Raw genomic sequence first — 12,726 nt, forward strand, 5'->3', positions numbered from 1 at the left:
TTCCATTGATGCTATGTCTATGATTCCCTCTTTGTTGATGTATTTGTATACCCAGCTCAAACTGTACTTGTTAGTCAGACCACGTTGCAGATTTATGTCTGATTAAAATTCTCTATCACTGTTTCTCCTCAGATTTTTCCTGAATATTCTGCATCTCAGACCAGCTTACATTTTTCAGTTCTAATTTCACTTTATTAGGTGCTGGCCATACAATTAATGATCTTTCCTTGTCCTTTTCTATTAACATTTTGTCCCCAGTTGGCACTCAGAACTCTCACTATTTAGTATCATTAGGAAATTTTATTAGTGCCATTTTTACTCCTTCATCCATATTACTAATGACAATGTTAAATAAAACCAAGATTATAGCATATCCCCATGACGTTCTTCAACACAACTCCTCCTAGTTTGATCTATTATTCTTAATTTATTATCACAGACTATTTCAAACCAAACAGGTCTGAATTCATTTTCCAAGCAACACATCTTAGGACCAGTGTCAGACCCAAAGACAAATTGTATATACTGATAGAACAATGACAAAACTTAATTTATGATGAATTATGAGATAAGAGATAAAAAAATCTCATTAGACAACGTGTAAGATGACAATGAAAAGGCATGTGGATACCCACAGAGTTTCCAGGGAACTGGGATGGACTGGCAGTTTTCAGAATGACGGAGAAAAAAAAGCAAATTACAATTCACCAAAAAAAACCCAAACAGCTTTCAAGCATTCAATCTATGCCATCATATTTGCGTTTCCTTCTCCCCTAGCACTCCCCCCCCCCCCCCCCCCCCCCCGTTTTGTTCCCCAATACTCAGAACTAAACAGCTGCTGATTACATGGCAGGGAACAGTCTGGCTGCTAAGTTCTAGTTCAGTAGCACATGCAGTTTCCCTTGTGGAATACCTATGGCAAAGCAGGGATAGAATAAGGGCTGCGAAGTGTTTTGCAGGCACTAAAGCAGGACTGCCATAAAGTTACATGAGGTAATTCCAAGATGTTGGCTAGGGCTAACTTAATTTGCTGTGGGTCTTTTCAATATGCACAGGTTATATCCAACCTTCTCACAAGCCAGTGGGGTATGAAGGGGGAAATCACATTGCCCTCTTCCTACTCTCACAGGAGCAAGTGCAAGAGCTGCAAAGGAGGAAAAGATACCTTAAAGTCACTTGCCTCTTCCCCTAATTTTTAACACAAATCCCTGTGTGTACTTCCATTCACACTTCAATTTCATGCTTCTGGTGGGAAGGAAAAGGGGAGAAAAGGAAATGGCAGATTGCTTAGTTATGGTGGTTACATATTAATCGAGATATCTAGGCAGAATAAAACAACATAGTTGGAGGGGAAAGTCAGAGTTGTAACAAAAAAAAACCCTAAGAGAATTCACACTTATGCTTTGCATGTGTGTTGCATCTGGTCATTACTGCTGCCACTCTTAAGCATTTGGCGTGTATGCTCTCAGGTGCTTGTACGAAGGCAGAAGGTTCTCGCTTTGGCTTCCTGACATTGTGGTATGATAAAATAGTGATCACTTCTGTATGACAGATATTTTTGTATAACCTGTCCCATCAAATTCTAATGAGTCATCGTGAACTAAAGTCCTCAAATTATGTTTATAGGAGAATTACACCACAGAACATTTGGTGTCTGTAGAGTGAGATGTCCTACAATGAGACCTCTGAATATGAAGAGTTCTTGTATGTTATCACTCAACCAGTCTTATTAGATTTTTTCTCTTTCACAAATTAAAATTCAGAATTGTGCTCTAGATTTCTGAATTTTTTCTCTTTGCAGGAAAGCTCAGCCATTTTGAACTGAAAAGCCCATCAATCTGCAACTCGCATGTGGCTGAAACAAAATCTTGTTTATTGTGCACCCCCTGGCAGATCCTTGACCAAAGACAACTGAAAAATATTTTATATTATATTGAAATTTTTTCAGATCTTCCCATCAGATGAACTATCATCACAAACTGTTATTAAGAACCTTGTACAACGTAAATGTTCAAATATACTGTACAAATGCTGCTGTGAAATACATCTTTCTCTATTCTGCATTTGACAGTTCTGCCACAATGCTTCCAATTTAGGGGGTAAAAATCCTCAAATCTGAATTTCTAATCCAGACTCTTCATCTCCATTGTCCGTAGTAAGCATTAACATTTAGAACCATAGAATCATTTAGGTTGGAAAAGACCTTTAAGATCATCAAGTCCAACCGTTAACCTATCACTGCCAAGTCCACCACTAAACCATGTCCCTAAGCACCACGTCTACCCGTCTTTTAAATACCTCCAGGGATGGGGACTCAACCACTTCCCTGGGCAGCCTGGTCCAGTGCCTGACTACCCTTTCAGTGAAGAAGTTTTTCCTAATATCCAACCTAAACCTGCCCTGGCACAACTTGAGGCTGTGTGCTCTTGTCCTATCACTTGCTACTTGGCAGAAGAGACCGACCCCCACCTCACTACAACCTCCTTTCAGGTAGTTGTGGAGAGCGATAAGGTCTCCCCTCAGCCTCCTCTTCTCCAGGCTAAACAACCCCAGTTCCCTCAGCCACTCCTCACAGGACTTGTGCTCCAGACCCTTCACCAGCTTCACTGCCCTTCTCTGGACACACTCCAGCACCTCAATGTCCTTCTTGTAGCAAGGGCCCCAAAACTGAACAGAGTATTCCAGGTGTGGCCTCACCAGTGCCGAGTACAGGGGGACAATCACTTCCCTAGTCCTGCTGGCCACACTATTCCTGATACAAGCCAGGATGCCATTGGCCTTCTTGGCCACCTGGGCACACTGCTGGCTCATATTCAGCTGACTGTTGAGTGACACCCCCAGGTCCTTCTGCTGGGCAGCTCTCCAGCCACTCTTCCCCAAGCCTGTGGCATTGCATGGGGTTGTTGTGACCCAAGTGCAGGACCCAGCACTGAGCCTTGTTGAACCTCATACAATTGGCCCTGGCCCATCGATCCAGCCTGTCCAGGTCCCTCTGTAGGGCCCTCCTACCCTCCAGCAGATTGACACTCCTGCCCAGCTTGGTGTCATTTGCAAACTTACTGAGGGTGCACTCAATCCCCTCGTCCAGATCACTGATCAAGATATTAACCAGAACTGGCCCCAGTACTGAGCCCTGGGGAACACCCCTTGTGACGGGCCACCAACTGGATTTAACTCCATTCACCACAACTCTTTGGGCCCGGCCATCCAGCTATTTTACCCAGCAAAGTGTACATCCATCCAAGCCATGAGCAGTCAGTTTCTCCAGGAGAATGCTGTGGGAAATGGTGTCAAAGGCTTCACTGAAGTCTAGGTAGACAACATCCACAGCTTTTCCCTCATCCACTAAGAGGGCCACCTTGTCATAGGAGGACACTATAATATATTATATATATTTAACTATATCTTTTTTTCATAGTCTCTGCTTAACCTAAGAATTCAGCACTGCATGTCTCGGTATAATACATGTCTGTGTTGAAAGATAAGCTACCACTTATTTCAATAAATTCCCCTCCAAGTTCTGACTAATCTATAATTTTTGGTGGAAAAAGATTAAGCAGCTTATCAAGATGCTTAAATACAGACTTTACATGACTTCTGCTGTTTATAAGCAGACTTTATTACATAAAGAAACCCTCTGCACCTCAGACACATTCAAGAATCCTCTCCTCCAAGCTCCTAGTTCACTCTCCCTCTCGCTTAAACAACTGTTTCTCTTCCCTGCAGATATATTCAGATGCCCCTGTTTCTTATAAACCCGTTCACTCTTCTTTCAAAACCAATAAAATTAGTAAATTGTTCTGAAATCAGTAGACAAATAGGCTGATGGCTGGAACAGAGTCCGTATACTGAGCTGCACCACGGAGAAGAGGAACAAGTAGAATAAATTGGAGGTGCTATGTAAAGGAACACTGTTATGACTGATGGTCCAAAAATGTATCTCCTCCTGAACTTTACAACCTATTAACACACTGCTTTTAGAGAAATGAAATGATTCCTGGCAAACTGTCCACAACAGTTCTCACTTGATCTGAATTTTTAAAGCTACTAGCAATACCTCCATGAAGACCTTTTCTTCTCATATGGTAAGCATTTGATAATTGATTTTAGTAATTCTCATTTCTCTTTCAGCTAATTCCTCAAATGAAAGCTAATTCCCATTGGTCAACATAACAAACTAATCAAACCCAAAGGCTTAGATTAATGTAATTCTAAATACATAATCAGATCCTTTAAATTTTGAGGGAGTTGATCAAATGAACTCAGACTAAAGGAAAACAAATAGATGTTTGCATAGACTAAAGAGAAGGTAATTTAACTTGCTATTCATATAAAGTCAATATAACTGAAAACAGTCCAATAATACAATTATTTTTGGTCAGTACCTTTTCCATCCTAAATGCTTCAAAAGTGATCCCCCACCCCCTGCCAATATAAACATTGGACAAAGTCATCCAGAATATGGCACTGGAGTTATTTTGTACCCATTAACATTAGATAGCACGGAAAGCTTCTTTTGCATCTGGATGAATTAAAAGACAACTGGTGAAAAAAAAACTTCCTTCTGTCAAAGTGCTACACATACTGTATTACTTACCATTTTAGCTAAAGAAAATACAATACTCAAATAAGACTCTACCAAAGGCCACGATTAAATGATATTTACTTTCTAGGGTAGATTTGGAGAGATCCACATACCGGTAAAAAGGCTACAGAACAATGCAGATCATCGAGTAGAAGAAAGTTGTAGTAACCTGGAAATCATTAGCTTAATTATTAAATTCTGCTCTTGCCTGTTTTACAAAGAACATATTTTTTCCCCATCAATAGGCCAACAGTATAAGATATGAGAAACCAAGCATAAGCAAATCAAGTAGATATTCCAAGCAATATTCATATATGTGCTGGATGAAAGCATCCTTTCTTCAAGTAATGCAAACCCTGATCCTGCAGCAGACTGCAGGGATGGAAGCCCACTACCAGAACACTCTATGATCTTCTCCTTGTCCAGCAGACAAGCAAAAAAACCCCACTTAAATTATGACAATCACAAATATAGTATCTGTGGTTAGCAAGTTGAAGCACTTCTAATAACAAGTCTAATCTTGCGGAGAGAGAAAGATCATTAGCTGTATTATATGACCACCAGCACTACTAGATTATGAGTGTAAATATATCATTGATTTAATTCTTTGACAGCTGGAAACAGAAACTGCAAGCACTTCTATTGCACATCTACACTGAAGGGGTGAATCGCAGACATCTGCAGATAGAGGAGATGGGAGCACAGTGGGAAGAGAGAGGGGAGGGGAAAATGAACATGAACTTAGAGAGTATGCTGCGTTTCCCTTCTGCTCAGCAAGTCTTACCAAGAACAACTCTCTCAACATACACCACGGTGTTAACTTCTGTCCTGCATGTTATCAAAAACCCCCTTATTTTGTCCTGCTAAAAGGCCAAGACTTGACTTGCCATGGGACCAGCTGAAATTATTTTGGCTAGTCTGGGGTGAAAGGGCTTAAGGAACTTTCCTCAAGGTTGGCAAACTCAGACTGGCAAGCAATCATTGAAAATTTCAGAAGCAGCAAAATGCTAAAACCTAGATGAATGATGAACAGTTATTAGCTTCCCAAGAAGCCAGGAGGTGTAAGGTGCTCATCCCAACTATGCAAAATTTTTAGCAGCTTTCTCTTGCTTTTGCATTTTTCATTTGTAGAGGAAGGGTAGATACAGCAATCTAAATATACTGACTTATTGAACTAAACCAGGCTACCTTTTGGATAACGCATACGTTTTCTAACAGATTTCATACTCCTAGACATAAAGGAGACACCTTCATAACATACCCTGCTTAGGACAATGTATTACCATATTTTTTGGAGTTCTTCACAGATTAAATATTGAGCACATTGAACTTGCAAAAACAGAGTTATCATTAATTTTAAAGATCTTAATCCAAGCCACTAACATTGGGGGGGGGGGGGGGGGGGGGGGAAGGTTGTCAAATTCACATACACAACTGCTCTTAGCAAATTGGCTTTTTAGACACAACACCAAAGCTGAACTCAAAGCCAGGAAGACCAGCTCAAAGCTAGTGTTTTTGCTTTGCAAAATAATTCTGTCCAACCAACTGATGTGCAATCTGTAGGAAAATATTTCTCCAAACCCCCTCTAGTGGTTCATCTGTAGGAGAGTTCCTTACAGTCAAAAGACAGAAATGGTTCTTAGAAAATGAAGAAGCCTGTTCCAAGCTTTCCTGATCTACCGGGGAAGGGCTGTGAATTCACAAATTATTCTTCCAGTCTGCCCTCCCCAAGAAAATCACTCATACAATAAAAATGGAACCCCGTGGCTATTTTTTTTAATGTTAAAAAAAAAAAAAGTAAAAATGTTGTTTCTTACGGCAGGATGTATAAGTGGGCACTGGTGTTTCAAGTACACATCACTCGTGTTGGTTACTCACACTGGCTGGGAGGACAAGAAACATGGAAACATACATCCCAGGAGCCACTGTTGCCTTCTCTCACCACACAGCTCTCTTCCTCTATATCCCTTTCCTCAGTCTAGAGTGCCCTATCCAGTAATGTACAAATCCCATTCACCTGCCCCAGGGAAACTAAAGGAATGGCTGGCACCTGCTGAACTTGATGGGTAGTGAAAGATAATTTTTACATTATTCCGAAGCTAAACATCATGACATTTTATCCAACTGCAGCCTACCCTTTAAAAAGTACAACTAAAGGCTATTCACTTGTAACAAATTACATTACATAATAAATCATTAATAGCTATTGCTTCATATAAGTATTGCATTTTAAAATAACTTAAATGAACTTTTATATATTAGAAGTTACTTTCTCCTCTTTCTTATCCTGCAGTAAAGTAGAAACATCACTTGTGACATTTAAAGGAAAATCAGTTTAAAATACAAAGTCATTTTGATATCTTTAATTTTTTTTAGGCAATTTTGTAAGGGGATGGAAAATAAAAGGGTATTCAAACTATGGACAAAGTGTCCTCCTCTTACCATGACCTGGGACAGACACTGAAACAGTACCGGTCTGTACTAGATATGAGCTGGCAGTATAGTCCTCATCTGTATCAGAGTCCTGAACTGGCTGGATGGCATTATTACTTAATAACCACCTCTGGTTGTCATGGAGATTGGGTGATGGAGGAGGGGAGTGTAAATGTTCAGTAACTGATGGACTAGATGAGGAGGATGGCATGGGAGGACCTATGAAAAAAAATAAAAAAAATTTGAAATATGGGTCAAGATATCACATGAACAACAAATCATTAATTTTTTGCATCACTGAAATGCTAATAGTCTACTTCAAACAATAAAAAGAGATGGACAAAGAAAATATGACAATAGCATGTAATAAACTGGTTTAAGTGCTTTAGAAAACATAACACAATGCCATGACTTGCTATTTCAACAGACAGTGTCTATCACTACCTGAATTCCAATGTCTCTGCAACACAGAATGACAGAGGACCAGGTGCCAACTGAAATGAAATATCTGTTGTACAACCATTTGGAAAATACAGTGCTTTCTATTTTTCAAGCCTTTAAGCAGAACAAAAGTACTGAAATATGTGGCCAAATACAGAGCTGATTCTTCCAGTGGGACACTCCTGTCTAAAATCTACTTCTGGAAGAAAATAGTACAGATAAGCAAAGAAACAGGAACAGTTTTCCAAGCTCACACATACGGGGAAACTCACAGCCCTAAATTTCTACCATATGAGTTATTCTGACAGGAATTTAAGTTTCTAGCAGTGTTTCTCAGATACATACACTATTTAAAACCTATTAAAATGTTTCACCTGTCAAACTTGAGTCCATCTGCACCAGTTGTTTTAGACATGCATATGCAATGACTACACCCAATTTCTACATCTTGGAAGTATCATAAAGGCATCATGGAGGAAGACAGATTTAACCAAAGCTTTTGGATATCAAAACAATGCATTTAGTTCTTCAGTGAAACAATAATTAAACCCAGTAAGCAGCAGAGAAAGAGTTACTTAATTTACCCTGTGAATATATTGGTTCTTTATAGTATTTTGTCAGCACAGATCTCTCTGTGAGAGTGAGACTGCTGGACTACTTTTGAATAAAGTATTATGTTGCCTGTAGGTGGGGAATTGTACCAGAAAATGAAGCAGCTTTATTACATACTTTGTGTTAAAAAAATTAGATTAACCTGCATGGATACCATTCACAACTATGAATCTAAATTTAAATTAAAGGAAAACAGGGGTTTTTTCTCATCATGTAATGATTCGTTTTTATGGTACTCAGTAGTACAGTTATGCTGGAGAGGTGCAGCACCTCTCAATGTTATATTTAAGTTTCATACAATAAATCATATTGGCACCAATAGCTTGCATTACCTTCCCTCCATCTCCCTTGCGCACTGCTAGAATCATGCTGATTTTAAATTTTTTTTTTTTTTTTTCATACTCAGTTTATCCCATCACATAGTATCTTGAAGATCTCTAAAACACGTTGCTAAATCCTAACCAACTGGTTTCCCTGGACAGAAACCTGTGACAGCCTCACCACAAACTGTTTGCTTAATTCTTTCACATGTCATTTACCTCTTCTCAAACTTGTAGTGAACAGCACAATATATATTAGTACCAATTTTAAGACTCAGGTTTGGTTCTGGAAGAAAAGCAAGCACTTACTATACTCAAGTAACTCCTGTGTGAAACCCAAGGTTTATAGCCAGGGAAATAACAAGGATGGGGGACTGATGTTTCACAGGGCTCAACTTGGGAATCTGGAAGTAGAGAGTGGGCACATTTTCAATTTCAAGATAAAGTGCCACAAAATTTTCTTGCTACAGCTTGATTTTTTACATTGCTTGCTTCAGTAACCTGGACTTGTGGTTATTTCTTGATGGAGTATTTAATGCATTATTTATGATGTACCCAAACTGATTTACATAGCCACTATATTTCATTTTTTGAATAATTCCAATAATAGTTAACAGTGTTTTTTTTTAAATACAAATTAGCTCTATGATTTTTATTTTTTTTTACCTTGGAACAATCTCCTTTACTTGCTTTGGACTTCTCTGACAAGAGAGGAGAGCTATAGTAGTATGTTCCAGATGTGTACTGTCTGAAGCAAATCAGCATCTCAGTGTTACCTATGGAGCTTATGCACAACACCGTTCTCAATATGCTTCCTCTCTCCTTCTCAGTTTACACTTGTTAACTTTTATACACAACACAGCCTTGATTACACAAACCTTAATCATACAAATCCTGTTGCCTGAAGATGTGGCAATTCCACGGTCCCTTAGTTATTTTGTAAATTCCCTCATTTATCCAAATTTATTAATTGTCCCAGTGCTACATGGCTACTTGACACTGCACTGCACTGATGAGCAGCCACCTGGAAAGAGCATCACGCGGGTGCTCCGGCTTACGGAGTTTTTCAGTTCAGAAAACACCGTGTGCCAGGTGCAGGCTGGAAGCGTGGGGCTATTAGCAATGCTCCCACTACTACCTACTAGAGGATAGATCTCTTGTACTGCAAAAATCAGGTGATTAGGGCTGTAACACCACCAGGAAATTATGCAACTTTGGTGATCTGATTTTTATAAATAAACCTAATTCTGGCAGGCAGGTCTTTCTTGTCACAAAGTTACATGGTCTGCAGAGAAAAGGGAGCCGGTTATAATATGAGCCAATTCTTCACAAGAACCCTAGGCCAACCAGCTGGGAAGCGTATTTCTGTACAACTTCATCCAGCACTGGCAGATTTCTGCAGTGAGTTCCTCTTTGATTCCAAGTGAAAAGACAGATAGCTATCTATATTGCCATTTATAGAATAAGCTACATGTTAAGAAAAAATATACTTAACACACTAGAAAGAGGGATCGTAAATGATGTGGATATTCCTCTCCAGGTTTTTTTCACATAGAATGAAACGCATTTAAAAATATTTGGTAATATCTCTTATTGAAGTCTTAACAAACACATTTATAAATCACAAAAACCATTAAGTATGACAAAAGTCAATTCTATTGATTATAACTCTTTTTCCATACAGCTTGGAGGCACACGATGATGCAAAGAATATTTCACTCTAAGGAAAACCACAAAAATACAAAAATTAATTTTTTTCCCCATGTTCTGCTTCTTTTGGTATACACCTAGTAAAAATTTCTGTTGTTCTGCTTTAACTTTCTTGCCCATACTTTAAAAAAGAAAATGTTCTTGTTTTTATTATATGACTTTGATATAAGATAGTAAGCTATTTTTCATGAGAGAGTATACTGGGCTTAAGAGTACTTAAATCTCACCTTGTACGTTAGTTATGAGGATAAACACACTTTAGTTTGTTGGCATTTTCATAATTGAAAATACATGACTTTCAATTATCTTTACATACTTCCGAAAAAATTATCTCACACGAAAATGCAAAAAAGATTTGCACCAAATATAGGCAAACTCCAGCAGGAACAGAGTCAATATAGCAATATGTGAATAAATTTGCTAAGGAAATAATATGAGTCCCCAAAGAAAGTAAAACCCAAGGAAAACTGGTTGTAAGAAGAACATTAACAAAGAAATACACCTGATCTAATAATGGATATATTAAATACCTATGCGCAAGGTAATTCTGTTAAAAAAAATTGTACTGTTCTGTGCAAAGCTCAGCACTGATCTAAAAGATGGTATAAAATAAAAGTTGGAAGCAGAACTGATGTCACATACGGAAAAGCTGAAAGGGACAAGTATGATAAGTGCAACACATAAAAAAGACGGCAAATAAACAATGGGGAAGACTGCCATCAATGGACTGGTAGTAATGTGAGGCACAGGGATGCGTGGGACTTTCAGTATTAAGTATATTAAGGCTTAGGGAAGTCTAAGGGTGAGCCTCTGGTAATTGTTGCTGCCTAACCCTGTGGGTATGAGAGCAGGGAAGTGGGGGGCTACCACAGTGCGTGGGAAGGGCTGGGGGGAGCAGGGGGCAGCGCTGTGCCTTCAACCCCAGAGCTTCAGGGACACTTCCACCTGGCCACAACCCACAGCTTACAGGTGTGTACAGGTCACCTACACCCTTTCCCTTAAAAAAAAAAAGCCATTAGCAGCACTTAAGCTTATTTATATCGTATTATGAAGAACAAATCCAACAACTGCTCAGCTTTCGTCTTTTATCCATCATCACACGCTAAAGAAGCACTTTGCTTCAACACCAATGAGTGTGTAGACGAATTACACACTGCATCTTCACTAGATGTATTTTAGAGAAAATAGTATTGGACACTTTTGGAACATGGCATTTAGGAGAAAAGTAGGATGGAAGAGAAGCAGTAGCAATGATCTCCTGCTGTTGCAGGGTGGGCGGGCTGGAATAGATGACCCAGAAAGTCTCTGCAGAGCCCTAAAATACATGCACTTATGAAAACTTCCCAACAGATTCAAACTCTTAAAACAGAGACATTTTGCTGGCAATATGATACCAACAAGACAGGAAAAACCTTGTTTATTTTCTTTTGTAATTATAAATCTAGACATTCTTAAGATCATGTTTTAGTTCAGGCAAGTCTTTGTTGCTTCATGAATTTCTTTAACGCTGAACTTTTGTTCATATATCTAGATTAGTTCTCAAAACCTGGCATTATCAATTCACTTTGCGTAACATGCATTGCAAGTTACATACTTTGCAAAAGTAATTTCACTATAAAAATTTGAAGGGTCATTACTTTCATCTCAATCAGGATGCATAAATCCTACACCTAACTCTTCCATACAGCTTCTGATGGCTGCTTAAGGCAATACAAGAGTAGACAGCTCTGTTTAGGCTGTTTAGCTATGGCAGAACAGTGCATTTTTCCTTTCACAGTCTTGGCAGCCCTTGTCACTGAGACTGAAGAAAAAAATTCCTCTATCTGCATCTCAAAGACAGAGGGGGAGAGTCTTATTTTGAAGTTAGTGGTAAAGAGTACTTACTGACTTTAATGTCAGTAAGAAAATGGTATTAAATTACAAATTGCAAGGTAGATATCTCCTTTCTTTACTTAAATTAATGGGATTTTTGCTGGTGACTTCATGGAAATGAAGATTTCATGTTATTTTAAATGGCACTATTATGTCATATAAACCCAAAAACATACCACACACTGTGGAAAAATGTTATACATATAATGGCTCAGTAACAGTAGCTATATATATCCATTTTGTACTTTGCTCCTCACAACAGGAAAAGACAGGTTGCTTTTTTTTTTTTTTAATAAAACAGTTAGTGGGATCTTTTAAAACTGGGATCAGACAGGCAGTGGTTTGTGAAGGTCAGAAATAACGTGAATTCTGGCTAAATTAATTAGAAACCAAAACACTTTCAAACAGGCAGAAGGACACTTATACCCCTTCTGAATCAAGCTGAGATGAATCTTTGCAATCTGTTCTAGGAATTCCCAGCATGCTGAAAGCTGTAACACACTCTTGTTAAATAGGGCACCTATACCCTCCTAACAAGTTCACTGATGGCATCCTAAAGTTTCAACTTCCAATGTACCACATGTAGATTGACTCAAAAAAGCCCCCTAAAAAACCTCAAACACCACACCTGGTACATACAACCCTAAGCAACCGGATTTTGGACCTCTTCATCTCTGTGTGTAACACAGTAAGTTAGTAATAAGTGAGTTTTAATTGTAAAGCCATTTTTTATTATGGACTCCCTGTATGCTC

The 12,726-nt window shown here is 38.8% G+C and overlaps 1 protein-coding gene across 20 annotated transcripts in view; it reads right to left on the reverse strand.

The window, feature by feature from the left end:
- TENM3 (teneurin transmembrane protein 3) overlaps positions 1 to 12,726 on the reverse strand; it is a 623,972-nt gene that overhangs the window by 164,106 nt on the left and 447,140 nt on the right. For 4 of the 20 annotated variants that reach the window (XM_087735943.1, XM_087735945.1, XM_087735944.1 and 1 more), the window contains one exon: positions 7,028 to 7,237. The exons of the other annotated variants lie outside the window; for them this stretch is intronic. In XM_087735943.1, coding sequence (XP_087592069.1) covers positions 7,028 to 7,237 — 210 coding nt within the window. The remainder of the gene's footprint in view (positions 1 to 7,027; positions 7,238 to 12,726) is intronic. 20 annotated transcript variants of the gene reach the window in all.

Source organism: Nipponia nippon, unplaced genomic scaffold (assembly GCF_047370975.1).
Source record: "Nipponia nippon isolate SJK-2023a ecotype South Korea unplaced genomic scaffold, ASM4737097v1 scaffold_6, whole genome shotgun sequence".
NCBI classification, from domain to species: domain Eukaryota; kingdom Metazoa; phylum Chordata; class Aves; order Pelecaniformes; family Threskiornithidae; genus Nipponia; species Nipponia nippon.